Source organism: Gracilinanus agilis, chromosome 3, assembly GCF_016433145.1.
Source record: "Gracilinanus agilis isolate LMUSP501 chromosome 3, AgileGrace, whole genome shotgun sequence".
NCBI lineage: Eukaryota > Metazoa > Chordata > Mammalia > Didelphimorphia > Didelphidae > Gracilinanus > Gracilinanus agilis.
The window spans coordinates 308,416,254-308,436,842 of NC_058132.1; the positions used below are offsets into that span (position 1 = coordinate 308,416,254).

General features: G+C 35.5%; 1 protein-coding gene across 1 annotated transcript in view; it reads left to right on the forward strand.

Annotated features, from left to right (window-relative positions):
- CFAP221 (cilia and flagella associated protein 221) overlaps nucleotides 1-20,589 on the forward strand; it is a 108,553-nt gene that overhangs the window by 79,524 nt on the left and 8,440 nt on the right. The window contains exons 19-21 of the mRNA XM_044669923.1: nucleotides 2,271-2,429; nucleotides 11,578-11,669; nucleotides 18,057-18,149. Of these exons, the coding sequence (XP_044525858.1) occupies nucleotides 2,271-2,429; nucleotides 11,578-11,669; nucleotides 18,057-18,149 (344 nt within the window). The remainder of the gene's footprint in view (nucleotides 1-2,270; nucleotides 2,430-11,577; nucleotides 11,670-18,056; nucleotides 18,150-20,589) is intronic.

The following is a 20,589-nucleotide window of genomic DNA, read 5'->3' on the forward strand; positions in this document are numbered from 1 at the left end:
AAAGCAATGTCCAAACATGTTTCCAGCAAACCAATACAGAAGCATGATGTTAACTACCTCTTGATAGAAAAGTGATAGACACAAGGTCCGTAATGGACAATAAGATTCATAAACATATTTTTGGATATGGTCACCATATGCATTTTTATTGACTACACTGTTTCTTATAAGAACTGAGAGTTTTTTTTTTCATTCTCTTGGTTAATTTGGGGAAACTGAAGTGTGGGAAGAAGATGGAGAGTTAGCAAAGCAATGACAAAAAAAATCACAATATTTTAATGGACAGAGGAGAATAGAATAAAGTTCAAAAGGAAGGATAAGACATTTTAAGAATTTATTACATACTTTTTTTAAACAAATAATTTGAAATGGAGCTTCATGGTTTCCTACAGAGTACTCTTTTTGTATTGTGCTGTAAATATGGAAATATACTTGATTTTTTTAATGTTTAAGTTCAGAATAAAAAAAAATGGTAGGTTGGGGGAAGAAACTAAATCTTCTCTCTAAAACATACTATCTGTTTTAACCATTGGCAAGTAGTTTAACAGCTCTGTGTCTTAAGTAACACTTTTAGATCTTAAATAATAGATGAGTTACTGATCTTCATCAAAAGAGTTCCCACACAGATGATGAAATTACAAATCCAAACAAAAAAATATATATATACATACTAATGTACATGGTTGTGTACATTATATATAGCACTTCAAAGTGCTATATAAATGTGAGTTATCATTATTCATGCAAATCTTGAATCCTGGTTTCAGATCTTCAAATAGCATTCATGTTATTTTAAGAAAGATTTCTGTTTTTCTGCTATTTATCTGGGGTAAATGTCTAGAGTCACATTTTTAGAGTTTTCTAAGAGATCCAAATACTCCTGCATGCCTGTCTCTCTTCTCATTCAAAATAAGAAAATGTCACCATAACAATACAACCAATACCATTTTAAAAATAGTATAGCTCAGGTCTTGAACTATGTAAGTTGCTAGTTACCAAGGCCTCTTTTGGGAATAAAAGTTTCCATTGACTCGAGTTACTAGTGCGCCTAATTTGTAAAATGAGGGGAGTAGACACAGTGATCTTTCAGCTTCTTATCAATGGTTCTATAATTATTCACTATTAACCATTTCATACACTGGATCACTCATTTTATAGTTCATAATTTAATGACTGTAAAAAAATAATGTCTCCTAAATTACCTTGCTAACAATTAGGTAATGTGTTTATTCTTTGTTTTGTTTGTTACCTCACAATATTTGCCCAGATATTTTATTCATTCACAATTAATCAATAAGTCCTTGGGCATATTTCAGCAAGTTTGTTGTTTTGGGGTTTTTCCCCCTGGGTTGAGTGGTGGCAAGGAAGAGAGATAAGAGATCTTCAGGATGGTGAAGTTTCCAGAAAAGGAATTCTGAGTTGTTGATAGTTCTTTAGCATGAAAAAATAAATAAATCCTTCAGTATGGACATCTTTGAGCAGTCATTGTAACTATTTTCAAAAGATGGTCCTTTGGCTTTAGGTTTGTATCAGAGTTTTCTTTTCTGAAAAACAAAACCAGAGAATGCTCTACATTTTCAATCACGGCCAATCTGCCATTTGGGTACATATTTAGATGTCAGATGATTGCTTTATTCCTTAGTCAGCCCAGCTAGAAATTAGTAAAGAGCAGGACCTCTCAGCACAACAGATGCTACATCCAAGTGGAGCCTTCCTGGATAAAAACATTATCAAAATAAAGTTAAATATTGACATTTCCTGATATGTCAACTACCATTCCCTGCCTTGTCTTCTCTTTAAAGTGGGTTTTAAAAGACTGTGTTGTTTTCAAAACCAGAAATCTTATTTGCTCTTTAAAGCAGGTTTGCTTATTTAATAATTTCTCTAATTCATCAAACTTGGAAAAGCATACTTGGAGCCCTCGTTAAGCTGTCATTTCTCTTGTAGGCCAACATATGTTTTCACAAGAGCAAGTTAGATGTAATGAAGTCCTTAAGCAAGAACAAGGAAATTGACATTCAGAAAAGGATCCTGATGTTTGAAATCCTAGGACGTTTTATCATTTTGGAAAAATCTAATCTTCCCAGCTTGAGATAGAAACAAGTTCGAAACAAATAATGATTTTTTTCTAAATTCTCTTCCAGTCTTGTACTTAAGAATCATGAACTTTTTGTGCTGAAACAAGCCCTAGAGAACTTTTACATCTTTATTTTTCTGACCTTAAAATTGGTAAAAAAAATTTTAAACATCTCATTTTTTTTCTCTTGTAGAATCCAAACCCAGGACTATTTCGTATGAAACACAAGATGTCCTATGCAGAAGTAACAACTGATTATCATCTGTGTACACATCCAAAATATGTATTCACCAAAGAATGTCATAGAGGATCCAGTATTCCCATGACACAAAAGAAATTTCTAAATCGAAAGGTAATGCCACTGTTACAGATTCCTTGACAGAGATGTCTCCAAGGTATGATAAACTGCAAAATTGATATCAGATGCCACAGAGTTGTAGAGAGGTAAAGGGTTGTGAATATGGAGTGGGGAAGTTGGATTGCTAGTATAGGTGGCTGTGCTTAAATAGCACGTGCTAAATAAGTTCCAAAGTTTTAATATGCATAAAATTAGTACATAATGGGGTAGAAGTGGGGATGGTGGGACTGGCTATGGAATAAAAGAGCATCCTTGATTCCTTATGCAAAGAATACTTTCAGCTTCATGTTTCCATTTACATCTTCTTTCCTTTTTTCCTTCAAGGTCTCCCTTAACATCTGTTTTAACCAAATTTCACATCTATAAAAATTTAAGTCATATGATTAATCTACCTTTGCAAATTTCTACCTTTATTGCCTTATGTTATGGAAATAATCCTATTAACCCTTGCAGCCTATGCTGGAGGAGCACAAGCTCCTGGAGACTCTTATTCTGGGAAGGCTCAAATCATGGTCCTGGCACAGACTGAGTAAGATTTTCAAGAACCAACCTAGCTAAGTATAAAGAGGTTCCCATGAAGAGGTAACCCCTCTCCTTGTCAAGGCTCACCCCTATATATACACTCGTGATCTGATTCCATCTCATCTTCTCTAGCAAACTGCTCCCTTTATCACCCTCATGTTCTCATTAATCTTTATTCTCTCTCTGTGTCTAGTGATTGCCTATAAATGCAGTCAGTCCTCAGGGGCAGTTAGGTGGCTAAATGGATTGAGAGCCAGGCCTAGAGATGGGAGGTGCTAGGTTCAAATCTGGCCTCAGACACTTTTTAGTTGGGTGACCCTGGGCAAGTCACTTAAACCCCCATTGCCTAGCCCTTACTGTTCTTTTTTGGAGGCAATACACAGTATTGATTCTAAGATGGAAGGTAAGAGTTTAAAAATATATTCACACGTTTAGAATTCAAGCATTCACATAATTCTATTAGCTACCTGATTTTCACTTTCACATTAGCAACCATGCACATTCAGGGTTATGCTTGGTAGAGAAAATAATGAGAGCCATGATGGGCAAGTTTATATCTGCAAAAAGAAAAAAATATTCATAAAAGCATTTGTGAATCCATTCCAGAAAGTGCTCAAGTAACCTTTCAAGTTTGGATGAGGGAACTGAAAAAATGAAAAACTGGCTGTTTGTGGGTAAATCATCAATGGTGGTCAGCTCTGCCTTCTTGTGGTCCACCTTCCCAGCTATCTGTGCCGCTGGTTCAAGCATCTTGCAGGAATGGTGAAGCAGTGTGGCTGCCCCCATAGCATCCAGTTTTTTTTTTTGAAGGCATGCACATTTAAAGAAACTATTCAAATTGACATTTTTATTGACATCTTAAATAAAATCTACAGTTTGGAGGTTTAAGATTCATACTAAAGAAAATTTTAAATGACAAAGAAGTTTACATGTGGATAATCGGTAAATGCTCATTGTAAAAGTCTTGACCTGCATTCCTCCAAGTCTGCCTTCTATGTTCTGTAGCTGGGATTTGCTTCTATCAAAATAACAGGAATCTAATAACCATCACAAAGATGCTCCCCCAAATATAAGCACTCATAAACTATAATGCACTTTGCCTATTGTCAGAAGAGCTGATTAGACTAATGTGCCTAAGCATAGCCATTAGTAATATATATGTATATGTATGTGTGTGTGTGTAAATATATATATATATATATATATATATATATATATATATATTTATATATATATTCAGCCCCAGGCTGGAGTCCTGAGCTCACACCTGGCCTGGGTGTCACCCCAAGGTATGTTCTTTTCATCAGGGAACAGTTCAACTATAGTGTGAAAAGGGGCAATCAGAGCTGACAAGTGTGGCCCCTTTTTACCCAGGAATTCATCTGGCATTGACACCCCTGCCCATCTCCTACAATTCATGTTTACCATGTTAAGGAAAATGTATATTATTTATTATAAAAAATTATATGCAGAAACATATATTTTTAACCATCTCTAGTTACATTTTTGGTGGTTATGGGAATCTTTTTTTCCCTATTTCCCCATAGGTTCAATGTATCAACATTCACATTTTTAACTTTTCACTCCATTTTCTAGTGACACAATGTATGGAAAACAATTTACAGATCTTAAGACACTATAGAAGTTTGATGATGATGATGATGATGATGCATTCTGAGAGAATAAGGAACATTTCATGGAATACTTGATCATCTCTTATTTAGTCATGATAAAGATAAGCAAAAACAATAACTCATGAAAAAGTATAATTCATGCATTATCTCTATTTTTTTAAACTTTTACCTTCCATCTTGGAGTCAATACTATGTATTGGTTCCAAGGCAGATTAGCGGTAAGAGCTAGGCAATGGGGGTTAAGTGACTTGCCCGGGGTTGCACATCTGGGAAGTGTCTGAGGCCAGATTTGAACCTAGGACCTCCCATCTCTAGGCCTGGCTCTCAATCCACTGAGCTACCCGGCTGCCCCCTCATGCATTATCTCTTGCAAACAAAAAAATAGAAGATTATTTGAAGTCTATAAGATCCTCCAAATGAAATCAAAATGTACTTTAGTATTGGAAAATATGGTTTGGGATCAAGAAATGAAAAGAGACACTCTTCTGCCTTGGAGCCAATACACAGTATTAACTCCAAGATGGAAGGTAAGGGTTTAAAAAAAAAAAAAGAAATGAAAGAGACCAAAATTGTATGGATAATGCAGGAAACTTATCTATTTATTATGAATATTTTATTCAAGAAGAGAGTCAGGAAATGCTGGACATGGTGATGACCAAATAACAACACTCAAAAAAATGAAACACTTTTTCTTGGCCAGAAATGACTAGTTATCAATGAAAGAACCACTTTTTAAATTTTTTTTTATTTTTATCTTTTTAAACCCTTAACTTCTGTGTATTGGCTCATGGGTGGAAGAGTGGTAAGGGTGGGCAATGGGGGTCAAGTGACTTGCCCAGGGTCACACAGCTGGGAAGTGTCTGAAGCCAGATTTGAACCTAGGACTTCCCATCTCTAGGCCTGACTCTCAATCCACTGAGCCACACAGCTGCCCCCCAAAGAACCACTTCTAAGTCACTTAAATTCTAATTTAAGTAGAATAGCTGCTAGTACTATTGACCCCTCTAAGCATAGTCAGATCACCTACTTTTCAACCTAAATATCAACTCAGCCTCAAATTAGAAGAATAAAAATGAGAAGATATGGAATTAAAACTGCTCTGCTCTGATGCATTTAATCAAGCTATTGATGCTCCCAAGTGGGAAATGGTTAAAGTAGCAAATACATTATGAACCATCAACATTTTACTCTTTCTAATATTGTTAATTAACTATGTCAATAGATTTGGATAAATCTTCCACTGAAAAACGTACACATCAAGAATCAGAGAAGAACAAGCCTGATGCATGTTTAAAGTGACTAAGAAATAGAATCTTCTGCTCTTTTATTTTTTTTTACCTGTATCTAAATCCTATTCTCTGTCTAGATATACTTTGGAAGGGAATATGATCTTAGTTGTTACTCTTTGTATATTACACAGGTTTTTCCCCATCCCCAATTAACCAGAAACATGTATAGATTATCTTGACATACCCCCTTGGCCAAGGTGCCTTCTCCTTTTCTTGAGATGTATTTGTTTTTCTGATGATTTATTTTGGCCTATATCTCAGAAGAACAGAACTTGTACATGACCCAAGAAGCAAGTCACCAAGTCAGGTCAACCAGCAGTTATTAAGTGCTGTGGATACAAAGAAAGACAAAAACAAGCCCTGCCCACTAGGAGTTCATGGTCCAATAGAGGAGATAACATGCAAACAACTATGTACAAACAGAACATAACCATAATAAAGGGAAGATACTCCCAGAGAAAAGATATGAGGTGGTTGGGAAAGGCTTCTTGCAAAAGGTAAGGTTTTAGCCAACATTTGAAGAGAAGTGTATAGTTTTCATTGTGACAGCATATAACAAATGGTAGTTTGTACATTAAAAAAAAAGTCACAAAGGACATACACAATCATAAAAGAAGATGTCAGTCTTGTTGTAGGGTAGGAAATGACAGATAGACAGCACAAATGGTGGACTTTTAATAACCAACAACATATTTGAAGAGATAGAGGATGGTTTCCAGCACAGGTTCTTTGTGAAGGATTTATGGAAGGACATAGATAAGAATCACACAATATGAAAAGGAACAGGTGGCTTGTAATCTGGTGACTGAAGTGTCTACATTAATGGGGCTGCAAAAGGATGATTTATCAAGAATCAATTTTGGACTTCTTGTTATTCCAGATTTTACTAATCAGTACTTGTGTTATCTTGGGTAAAACATTTCACCTCCTCTGGCCTCAGTTTCTTTATCTGTAAAATAAGGTCATTAAACTAGATGACCTCAAAAGTCCTTCTGGTTCTGAATCAGTATCTAAAATGTCAATTTACCTAAAAAGTTATAACACTCACATTCCCAGGATCATGAGATCATAGGATTTAGAGTTGGAAGAGACCTTAGAAATCATCTAGTTCTCTGATTTTATTGATGACAAAACTGAGGGTCATCAGTAAAATGTATTGCTCAAGATCTTAAGCAATATTCAACATCTTAAACCCAGTTCTCCAAACCAGTTCTCCTTCTGCTATATTATTCTGCATCTGTTCTTCTAATCTGCATTAATAAAATAGATCTGACATCTTAACAATGGAATAAAATTTCATTTTCACCAAGAAATTTGTTGAGTTGGATGCTTTTGATCATGTAAGCTACTATAAACCATCTTTCTATTGTTATTTGACAGTTTCTGTGAGCTTGAGAAAAATGTTTGTACAACTACAGCAGATCTTTTTTTTCTGAGATCTGTCCAGCATATACATTCAAATTTCTAGCAAAATCATAGTTAAATTCAAGTAGATTTATAGAATCTTAGAATTAGAATAGATCTTATAGGCTATTAGTGGTTCCCAAACTTTGTATATTGTTGCCCCCTTTTTTAGTTTTACAAAAGTATCATAACCCCCAATAACTGTCATAAAAGTTATGCAAGTAATTCTCTTATCTTATGTTTTATTTTATTCAAATTAGGTTAAGAATTTATTATCATTTTATGACATCACAAATAAGTTTTTAAAATGCAATGAAAACATATACATGTATTTATTAATAACACCTACATGGGCTTGCTTTTTATTACTGTTTCTCAGAACCTTGTGTCATTGGTGGCAAATGGTTTTTTTTCACTGCTAAATTAATAAAATGTCTTTGAAAATAACTATAATAGAGAACCCCATTTTACACACATTATTAATGATAGTTTAATTTGTATTTCTTAGATAAACCAGATAATTCTTTACTCACTAATCACCAAAATATTAAGATTTTCAAGCCAAAACATCTGGTCCAATGTGCTATCACAAGTCAAGTCTATATTCTTATTCAGGCAGATTAAGACCAAATATATCATCTTTGCCCATGGCAAATGAGTTCCCTATCCACTAATGTTTAGAAATATAAAGATTTTGGGGGGTAAAGATATTTTACTTTACCAATTACATGTGATAACAAATTTCCACATAAGTTTTCTGAAGTTATATGATCCAAATTGTCTCTCTTCTTCCCACCCTCTATTCCCCCTTCCTGGAGCTTGTAAGCAATTTGATCTGTATTATACATGTATTATCAGGCAAAACAAGATTTTAACTAAAATTAGGATGGCTTCTGTAGACTGGTCAAGCAGTCTTTCTTGTATTTCATTTGCAAGGCAAATGTTCTTTAAATTGGGAGACTTATCGAGTATATTTTGATATTTTATTATCCATAATTTGTTTTTTTCATAAAAAGTAATTTATCTGGTTCAGAGTATTAATTTAAGAATATTGTATTGATTTAGACTATACTTTTTCTTTTAAAAAAAAAAACTAAAAACCTTTACCCTCTGATTTAGAATTAATACCTAAGTATTGTTTCCAAGGCAGAAGAGAGGGGTAAGAACTAGGCAATTGGGGTTAAGTGACTTGCCCAGGGTCACAAAACTAGGACATATCTGAGGCCAGAGTTGAACCTAGGACCTCCTGTCTCCAGGCTTGGCTCTCTATCCACTGAGCCACCTAGTTGCACCCCACCTTTTCTTTTTCCAAAAAACATCTGCCAAACAAATTTTAGAATGAAATTCTTCTTACAAAAGGAATGGTTCTCTTAAGGGACGTGATTGTAGCTCTGAGGGAGGTTCTCTCTGAGTTCAGTAGACTGGGAGAGACTAAAGAGAGAAAATGTGACCACTGGAATAGACTTAAAAAGGGGGAGAAGATTAAAACAGAGGACATAACCTCTCAACAGAAAGACCTTATACTCTGAGACTGAGCCAAAAGAGGAGGAGATAGTTAAAGATATGGAGAAGGATGGAGGTGAGAAGATGATGAGGTTAAATTTCATAATCAACCTTAAACTTAGTAAGGAAGGAGGTTGAGTCTTACAAAGAGAATGGAGTTGGAGGCCTTGACCTGTGTGTGTATATGTATATTTGTGTGTGTGTGTGTGTGTGTGTGTGTGTGTGTGTGTTGTGTGTGTGTGTGTAACCCTAGGCTAAGAATTTCTGTTCTATATTCTTCTCAATGTAGCAATGATCTGGCGTACCCTCCAGTGATGGCTAACCTTTTAGAGACTGAGTACCCAAACTGCACCCTCACACCTCATGTGAGCCACTTCCTTACCCCAGACAGAGGAGAGAGGAAGCACTCCCATTGGGCTTCTAGGCAGAGGTGGGGGATCATGTGAGAAATGTCTTCAGTTGTGGTGGAGAAGGGGAAGGAAGCAGCCTTCTCCCGCACTTGTGCCATAGGTTCGCCAACATGGTACCTAATCCCATACATATATATGTGTATGTTTCTGTGTTTGAGTGTATTTGATTTTCCTTTTAATACTTTATATTTTGTTTTATTTATTTAAAAATTTATACTGAGACAGGGTCAATGACACTATGAAGATTAAGAACCCCTAATATAAACAAATCAAAGAGAAGCTTTGTTGTTTTTTTAAATTTTATTTAATTGATTAATTTAGAATATTTTTCCATGGTTACAAGATTCATGTTCTTTCCTCCCTCCCCCAACCCCTCCTATAGCCAATGCTCAATTTTTACATGTGTCATTGATCAAGACCTATTTCCATATTATTGATATTTGCACGAGAGTGCTCAGTTAGAGTCAGTATTTCCAATCATATTCCCATCAGCCCATGTGTTCAAGCAGTTGTTTTTCTTCTGTGTTTCTCCTCCCACAGTTCTTCCTCGCAATGTGGCTGGTTTTCTTTCTCATAAGTCCCTCAGCCTTGCTCTGGATCCTTGCATTGCTGCTAGTAGAGAAGTTCGTTATGTTCAATTGTACCGCAGTGTATCAGTTTCTGTGTACAATGTTGTTCTGGCTCTGCTCCTTTCACTCTGCATCAATTCCTGGAGGTCTTTCCAGTTCACATGGAATTCCTCCAGTTCATTATTCCTTTGAGCACAATAATATTCCATCACCAGCATATACCACAATTTGTTCAGCCATTCCCCAATCAAAGGGCATCCCCTCATTTTCCAATTTTTTGCCACCACAAAGAGTGCAGCTATAAATATTTTTGTACATGTCTTTTTCCTTGTTATCTCTTTGGGGTATAAACCAAGCAGTGCTATGGCTGGATCAAAGGGCAGACAGTCTTTTGTAGCCCTCAGAGAGAAGCTTTGAAACAGTCTCTAGGGAATATGATGAGTCGATAAATAAAACAGGTAGGTTAATAGAATGGGCAGCCAAAACACATATACTCAGAGTGCTGGACCTGGTGTCAGGAAGACCTAAGTTCCAATCCCCACCTCAGACATTTGATAGCTGTTTGACCCTAGACAAGTCGCTTAACTTCTATCTGCCTCAGTTTCCTCATCTGTAAAATGAGAACAATAATAGCAACTGCCTCCTGGGATTGTTGGGAGGATAAAATGAGATAATATTTATAAAGTGCTTTGTAAAGTGCTACAAATAAAAGAATTGCCTCATAGAAATGAAGGTCCTGTTGAAGTCAGGTTACATGAATTTCTAGTAATATATGATCGGCATTGGGTTCATGAGTTTTTCCAAAAGTTTCTATGACATGAGAGCAAGTATAAAGAAGGCTGATGGCAGGGGTGACCAAGAACAGAAATAGTACAGGGACCAGAGAGCTGAGGATTCTGAGGCAGAGGACAGTTGAACTGGCAAAGACTTTAAGAAAGTGAAGCCAGAATAGAAGCAAAGAAATCTGAAGGTTTGGGAGAACTGTTTTTATTCAGATGGATTAAGACTAAATGTATCATGTCTAGCCATGACAAATGGGTCTTTTACAGGTGAAGTTTCTTTTTCTAATGTAGGAGAACCTTATCTACAATTTGGACTTCATTTTTCTAATATAACTATATGTCTCCATCAGTCTTTCTCTTGGCAAGTCCACTCCTGGTGCCCTACCTGAGGATCTCTAGGTAATCTGCTCAGATGGCAGCCAGCAAGGCAGGCAAATAACTAGCTCACCAAGTTTTCATGGTAACAGCTCTATGAGAGGGGTATTTCAAATTTACATTTATCATTCTAGAACCTTTTTGGATCACTAAATAACTCCAGAAACAGTTAACTTGTCTTGGTAAGGTAATAGCCACTAGATTGAGAAGATCTGGGACCCATAAATCTGGGCAAATTCTGGGTAATTTCAGTTCATTTTAAATGTAATTTTACCTTATTTTCATAATATTGTATTGACAGTAATCAAATCTAATTATTAATGCCTATTCTGTTCTTTAAGCTGGGGAGATGTTCTATATGAACATGAAACATGAAGAATCCCTCTCTATGGAATTTTTAGAATCCCTAGGACTCTATTTACCAGGTCCCTATGACACATGCCTGGCACAAATAGGCACTTAAAAATGTTTGTTGATTGATTATTAAATGATTTATTGTTTGTATTGTCTCTTGGGGTAAAAATGAAGCTACTTTTATTTAGTGCCCATGAGAGCTCGCTTAAAGATAAAAGATACTTCCATTGAAATGTAAGGACTTCTGTTCGGCCTTGTCTCGTGAAACATTTCACATTTGTTTGCTGACTGTCATTACAGGACATTATTCCTGGAATCATGAGCTGGAAAAAGTTCACTCCAGCAGTTCTTTCAGTTTTGAATGATACTTCCAATTTGACATCAAATTGTTGGTAAGTAAAAATTAATCTATTTTCTTCTTGCTACAACTAAGCTTTGTATTATACAAAAATGCATTCAAATTTGTGTCTAAATTATACTTTTACCAATTTAATCTTACTTTAGTGCTATCCAAAGGAATCTTACTATATGACCTTTGTTAAGAAATAGAACTGTATTTTACATTATTTTTTGTGGACATCCGGGTTTTTATAAAGAGCTTGTTTAAAAGTAAGATTCATACTTGTTTCATAAGTAAAAGTTAAATTGATCATTGGAAATTGTACAGTGACTATAAAGAACCAAGTCACAAATTTTAAACTAAAATATTTGCAATAGTTTCTTAAATTCCACTTATCTTGGATAATTTAGACTAGAGATTCTTTTTTATTATAAATATATTTTATTTTGCCAATTACATGTAATAACAAATTTCCACAAAAGTTTTCTGAAGTTATATGATCCAGATTATCTTTCTCCCTTCATTCCCTCCTCATTCCTAAAGGTAGCAAGCAATTCAATCTGGGTTATACATGTATTCTTGTGCATAACATATTTCCATATTATTCGTTTTCATAAGATAATAATCCTATGAAACCAAAACCCCAGAATAAAAACCCAAATAAAGTGAAAAATCATATGTTTTGATGTGCATTCCAACTCCAGCAGTTCTTTCTCTAGAGGTGGATAACATTCTTTGCCACAAGTCCCTCAGAATTATCCTGGATCATCATATTCCTGAGAGTAGCTAGATCTTTCACAGTTGATCGTCATACAATATTGCTGTTACTGTGTAAAATGTTTTCCTGGTTCTGCTTATTTCGCTCAGCATCAGTTCATCTAGGTCTTTCTAGCTTTCTGAAATCATCCTATTCATCGGTTCTTACAGCACAATAGTATTCCATCACCCTCATATAGTATTACAATTTGTTCAGCCATTCCCCACTTGATGGACATCCCTTCAATATTCAATTCTTTGCCATCACAAAAAGAGCAGCTATAAATATTTTTGTACAAGTAGGTCCTTTCCCTTTTATATCTCTTTTGGATTCAGATGTAGTAGTGGTATTACTAGCAGTGATCCCCCCTCACAAAGGCCCCATGGATAGATTTCACAGGGTCTTAGAACATGAGTGGAAAGAAAATACGTCTTTATTTTCGCTAATCTCTTATTAAATTTTGTTAATTCCTTCAGTTATTTAAAAACATTTTTCTAAGAAGCAATCCACAGGTTCCAACCAGACAGCCAAAAGGGTCCATGACAGAAAAAAGGATTGAGAACCTCAACTCTATATTAACAATGTGCACAGCTCACATCCACTAGAAACTTGTCATTTGTCCTCTGGCCTTGTGAATATTTTGTCATACTTTCCTAGCACTAGAATCATAGAATCATAACTAGCTTGGACTATTTTGAGTTCTAGTAGTCAAAATACATGCACACACACTCACATACATGCATATACACACGTAAAATAAATGACTTTCATATGTTCAGTCTAGAATGGATAAGTTGGAAAATGCTTTATGAAAAAAAAAGGTGTTAAGGTAACTATAAAAATCACTAAACAACTCATATAGTCAGTATCCCTTCAAGGTTCCAGGGGTTTATCAAAACATCCTAGTTCCTTTTTTTTTTTAGGCCACATCTGTGCTAGGATACTAAATTAAATTTTTCACCCATCACACATATGCTCTTTTTAATGGATATGACTTAAATCTACATTGTCATCTTCCTTAGCTACCATCTTTGGCTCAGGGTGATGTGGCTGATACCAAGTCTTAAAGGTTCTAGGTTTTACAGCATAATGTTATGGAAAGAAGATTGTATTGCTTACATAAACTACTGGGCAAAGAACTTGCTATTCAACAAAAACTGCTGCCAACATTGGAAAACCATCTGGCAGAAAATAGGTTTAAAACATAATCTAACACCATATGCCACAGTAAGCTCCAAAGGATGTGGCACATACATATATAAAGGTCACATCATTAAAATTTCAAGGAGAACAGGAGATGCCTTTTAAAACTCCAGCTAAGAATCAAACAATAAACAAGAGATAGAGATGATAAAAAAAATAGACAGTTTTGATTACATAAAATTAAAAGGCACAAAACACATGTAGCTAAAAAGAGAAATGTTGAGTAAAAAAAAATCACACAGCTTGGTCAAAAGTCTGTATCGTAAATATAGAGAGAATTTCTTCTTTGAATATGAAGGACAATAACCCAAACAACCAAATATAAAGAGAATTAGCACAAATAAGTCATTTTTTCAATGGAGAAATGGTCAAAGGACCTGAACACAAATTTTTCATAAGAAAAAAAAATGTAAACTATCAGCAACCATATGAAAGAATGCTCCAAATTACTACTAATGGGAAAACTGTCAATTAAACTTGAAATTTCACTTCATACCTATTAAACTGGCAAAGATGTTAAAAAGTATAGCTGTAAAAAAAAAAGTATGGCTGTCAATGTTGTCCATGTTTACCTTACTCAGAAAATGTATCATTTAATTAAGTTTATGGATCATTTTAAATTCCTTTTAGAAGGAAAAATACTAATGTGCTCTTAGGAGATTTTTGTTCTAGTCTTATCTCGTCCTGGATTTATGATAACCTTGGGCAAGTCATATGAATAATCTGTGCCTCAATTTTCTCATCTGTAAAATGAAAGATTGTTTTATATTCTTTAAAAAACTCTTATCTTCTGTCTTTAAATTGATACAAATATCAGCTCTAAGGCAGAAGAGCTATAAGGGTGTGCAGTTGGGATTAAGTGATTTGCCCAAGGTCACACAGCTAGGAAGTATCTACAGCCAAAATTGAACCCTGGTTCTCCCAACTCCAGACCTGGCTCTCCATCCACTGAGACATCTAGCCACCCCTATATTATCACTAAAGTCCCTTGAACCACTCAAATTTCATAAGGCTTATTTTTCTTTCTACAATGATTTTTGTTGATTCACAAACATTTTAAAGTATTCATTCATTCATTCAAACTCTTCTTTGTGATTAGTGCATAGGTCCACCAATTACTAGAATTACTTATATTGGCTTATTCTATTTCAGAATGACTTTGTTTTTCAAATCTCAGCAAGAGTAAGGCTAACCAAATCAGTTGGGCAGCCTGGTTTTTTTCCTGGTCTCTCTAATTCTAAAGAATTTGTATAGTAACTTCCTTTAAGATATAAACTGGATGTGACTATAATGTGCTTAAACAGAAATGATCTATGTTAAATCCATGCTCATGAGTAATTTTTCAGATTTGTAACTCTTTAGTAAGTGATATTATTAGTAATGTAGTATTTTCCTTGTGTCCTTTACCACAGCTAATTATTTCTATTCATTAGTTAATCCATTAATTTATTTGATGGCAAGTGCACAGCCAAGTAATTTCTGTAATCATAGCACCGTTCATTTGGAAATACAGAGGGGAAAAAATTTTCAACTTTAAAGAATTTTGTTACTTTTTACTTTAACATTTGAATGTAATTTAATACTAGAAATTGCATCTTATGTTATGAAATCAATAGCCATGTCAGTTAATATTAGTTCGGTCCTTTCTTGATCTGTGACACTACATCAGATATTATAAGAGGTCATAGTATATGGGATTTCTGTCCTCCTGAAGATTACTGAGTCTAATGGTCCTGTTTAGTCTGGAGAAGATCCTAGGAATGGATATTTGTACTTGGAACTTAAAAATCATCCAGTGATCAGATAGACTAGATTCCAGTCCAACCAGAGTTGTTTTAATTTATATTTCTCTAATTAGCAGGAATTTGGAGCATTTTTTCATGACTATGATTGTTTAAATTTCCACCTTTGAAAACTGTTTATTCCTATCCTTTGACCATTTATCAATTGTAGAATGGTCCTTATTGTTAAAGTTTTAATTAGTCACTTAAATAGCTTGTAAGTGTACCCTTTATCAGAGAAACGTGCTAAAAATCTGAGACATGCATCATCTTAGTTGCACTGGTTTAATATTTGGAAAAAAATTTTAATTTTATGCTATCAAAATTGTCCCTCTTATCTTTAGTGATCCCCTCTGTCCCTTTCTTGGCTTTTGAATCATATCCAAAGAAGAAATCCTTTTTGCTGGTGAGGGGAGTTTAATCAGTGGAAGGGAGGGATCTCGTAAAGCTTCTGGATCAATGTGATGTTCTGAATTTACCTTAGATAAAAGCACTGAAAGTTAAAGATGGAAGTTATATGGAGCAGGAATTTTGAGGAGTCTTGATATAGCAAAATGCACCTCCTTTAATCACTCCAATAATCAGAGAGACCAATATAAGATGAATACAGACAATGGCTTTATTGCTTTTAAGCAATGGATGCGGACATTGCTCTCAAGTCAGAGACCCAAATGCAATGCCCAAAGATACAAATGGATTCTCCAGTTTATAGGAAACAAATACAATACCCTCCACCTGTACAAAAGGGCACCAATTAAAGGTCTATGTGAAAGACTGGGAAGGGCAAGGGTAAAGGGAGAGTGAAGCTATATCTAATTGAGCCAATCAAATCTACTCTCTACAGGGATATTGATCGTAAAATACATCAAGAATAATACATTGATCAGGTTGTCTAGCACTATTGTGTTTTTTTTCATGTAAGGAAACGGAAGCTTAGAAAGAGAAATAAATGGCTTGACCATTTATCTGCTGGAGCAGATCCAAGCCTAGAACTTGGGGATCCTGATTTACAGACCTGTTGCCCTTTCTTTGATACTGTACTTCCTCAGAAATAATACTCCTGGGAGGGGACAGCTGGTAGCTCAGTGGAGTAAGAGTCAGGCCTAGAGACAGGAGGTCCTAGGTTCAAACCCGGCCTCATCCACTTCCCAGCTGTGTGACCCTGGGCAAGTCACTTGACCCCCATTGCCCACCCTTACCACTCTTCCACCTATGAGACAATACACCGAAAGTACAAGGGTTTAAAAAAAAAAAAAAGAATACTCCTGGGGGCAGCTGGGTAGCTCAGTGTACTGAGAGTCAGACCTAAAGATGGGAGGTCCTAGGTTCAAATCTGGCCTCAGACACTTCCCAGCTGTGTGACTCTGGGCAAGTCACTTGACCCCCATTGCCCACCCTTACCACTCTTCCACCTATGAGCCAATATACAGAAGTTAAGGGTTTAAAAAAAAAAAAGAAAGAATACTCCTCCTTTACCTTGTGAAGTAATTAAAGACTTCGGATATTATCTCCATTTCTAGATTTCTCTGTGTGTAGACACTTATTACAGGACCTAGACTTCTGACAAAGGAGGTGTTTTTTTTAGTATAAAAATATAGAAAGTAAGGAAAAATGACCTCAAAGACATGCATGTGGGTTTGTCTTTATGTGTGTGCTTTTATTGCTGGAGCTCCCTCCTGACTGTGGCCATGGAAGAACTAGCCTGTGCATACAATCTGTCTTACTATCATGGTAGCAACATGCTGCAGTAGTGAGAGTAGAGAAATGGCAGGAATAAGAATTCAGTGTGATAGACATCACGAGAGTATGGACTTGTAGTTAGGACACCTGAGATTTTAAGACCAATTCCTCTACTTATTAGGTGTGTGACCTCTCTCAGCCTTAGTTTCCTCATCTGTTAATTGGGAGTGATAATGCAGATATCCCTTCCACATCACAAGGGTTAGAGGTGCTGCACCCCTGTGATCTGGAAAATCTGTGCTATGAAAAATCTTTTGGCCCTCCCTTCGAACCAGAGAATGAGACTGAATTTTTTTTCTTTTATGGGGTGTTTATTGTGTTTACTACTAAAATATAAAATACATTGATACTATACAATGCTATACAAATATTGTATGTACTTCTGAGTTCCTTAATTTTTCTATGTCATCTGCTGGCCTTCATGTATCATCTGTAGCTCTCCAAAACTTCCCTCAAAATTCTCATTTTATTTCTTATGCCAACTCACAATACATCAAAACCATGATGGGAAAACTTGTGATATGGAAGAAATACCTATACTTTCAGGGTTTGGTTTCCTCTTCTGTTAAATGGGGGTGATAATACCTGTAGTGTAACATCTTATAGGGTGATCATGAAGAAAGCATTGTGTAAGAAGGATCAGTAATGGTCCATTCAAACCTCAGGTAAGCAGCAACTCATTTGGCCATTTAGAACTCAAAAATTCTGTGGTTTCACATTTCAAAGCTGTGGAAAGGTTTCAAAGCTAGCAGTGTGCCCATTATTTCCTGAAAAATTCTCCTGGGAAAGCTCTGGTAATTTGTCCATTTTAGAGGGAGGAACTTGTCTTGAACTTTCTCTGTGGTGAAAAAAAAATTTATATATTTCAGAAAATGAAATTATGGGCCAGAAATTATTCATCATGTCATTTTCCTTTTCTCTTTTGGATTCTAACCCTATAATTTCTCATTTTTCCCAGCCACGACCCCTACAATGAAGATATACTGCCAACTGATGTGCCTGCAATTCTCAATGAATTAAGAGAAGAAGACAGGGCGGAAATCATTGAGCAGTAGGTTTTCTTATACTTTCCAATGTGTGTTTTTTCCCCTAAAAATGTGAGGTATTATGAGATATACAAAAGAAGAGTAAGACTAGAGTCTTATCTTTGATAAAACTACTTTCAAAATGGAGCTATGAAACTAGCATACAAGAAATATTAGCAAATACTATAAGGTAGAGTATAATTGTTCTAAAAGATAGGTGCTGCAGTAGATAGAGCACTGGGTCTGGAGTCAGGAAGACCTGACTTGAAATCCAGCCTCAGACACTCACTAGCCTTGTGACCCTAGGCAAGTCACTTAACCTCTGTTTGCCTTAATCCACTAGAGAAGAAAATGGCAAATCACTCCAGTGTCTGCCAAGAAAAACCCCATGGGTAGAAGGATCCATAAAGTCATGAAGAGTTGGACATGACTGACTGACTGAACAATAACAATAATTGTGCTAAAATATGTGGTTCAAATTCAATATCCTTTAAGGTCTCATCTATAGCACAAATAAATCTTTTTATGGCTATGGATTAGGCATTCAGAGCAGATCAGTAAGAATAAGGCCAGACAGATTTAAACAGGACCTTTAAACAAGGAATATTAATTTAATAAGCTTTAGGAAATCTGACTACTTTTGCCCAACAGTCAAAACAAAATTGAATCTCTGGCCCTTTTTTCTAAAACCCTATTAAGATTTTATGGACAATGTCTATATACAAAACAGAACATGTACTCTTGTCCGAAATATTGGTTTTCCCTTTTTATCCTCAATAAAATTATTATAGAATGGCACTGAATCTATTGGAACTTCCATCTAATTTAGGGAGAAGAAGGAAATCAATCCTTTCATGTGTATTTAAGTTGACTGGTTTGTTTATATCCTATTTTACACCAAGCAATGATGAAAAACATAATTTGGGAGATCTTCATGTCTGGCTAGCTAAAGAAGTACAAACTACTGTGCGTATGTGTGTTCATATGCACAACTTTATATTTATTTCAAAGGAAAAAAGATAAAAGACTACAATCTATAATATTTGAAGAACTGGGAAGGATGAAAGATAAAAGATCGCAGCATGGGTCTTGTTAGCTTTCATGAAACCTTCAGAGAGCATTAAATGAAGATATCCAATTCCTGTCACCAGGAAATTTAACAAACTGCACCACAGAGGAATAAACATGCACTATATTTTTAAGAGGCTTCAAATCAGCTTCAATAAAAGTGAAAACATTATCTAATATACTGAGTGTACAAGACAGAAAGAAAATTGTGACTTCAGTCTGTATTTTAGGAATAGATGATTTCTTGGTGCAACTTAAAACAGAGTTAGCCTTAAGTGCTGTGATTTCAGTGGTACTAGGAAAACCTAGGAAAAGCTAAGTGGCACAGTGGATAGAGCACAGGGCTTGGAATCAGGGAGACTCATCTACATTTGGCCTTATACTTATATATGTATGACTAAATTTGGCCTTGTACTTATTATATATGTATGACCCTGGGTAAGTCACTTTACTCTGTTTGCCTCAGTTCCTCATCTGTAAAATGAGCCAGAATGCTATCTGTCGAAATCTATCATCTCCAGATAATCTGATAAGAACAGCTTAGTTGATAAAGAAAGAGGGGGAGATGATCTTGACTGTTAATTCATAGCTGCTTCTCCAAAGTATCATTGAGTCACAAGTTTATTATATATGAAAATTCAAATTCCCTTTCACCCACAAGCACAGAGAAAGATTTGTCTGTGTATAAATGCCATTAGAACTTAGACAATACAAAGAGGCTTCAAAAACTTCAAGGTGAAGATAAGAACCAGGCTGGACTTTCAGCTATGAGATTATCAGCAAGCTAAGTCTGAGAATACTTTTCTCAGGGGCAAAATGCCCCTGCTAAGCTAAGGTTTTGGCCTTGGCTTGCCAAGCAGCTGCATTTCTGACCAAAGGGGAAGAATGTTAACCTCTTGACTACTGGTTTGCTAAGAGCTTAAAGCTTTCCAATAAGTCCACAATACTTTTCAACAAGAAAAGGTGTGGATCACAAAAGGGGTCAAAAGAGTAGTCTCAGATTTTTATCTATTTGAGACTCTGTTTCTCTTATTGGCCTCCCACACCTATCCACATCCAGAGAAAGAATTATGGGAGTAGAAACACAGAAAAAAAACATTTTGTTTATCATATGGTTCAATGAGGCTATGATTGGGGATGTAGACTCTAAATGAGCACTCTACTGCAAATAATAATAATATGGAAATGGGTGTCAATCAATTATACATGTAAAACCCAGTTGAATTGCTCATTGGCTATGGGAGGGGGGAAGGAGAAGGGAAGGAAAGAATATGAATCATGTAACTATGGAAAAATCTTCTAAATTAAATAAATAAATGAATGATTTTTAAATAAAAAGACCAAGAAATCAAAAAGAAAGAGAGAAATCAAAAAGAAAGAGAGAAAGAAAGAAAGAAA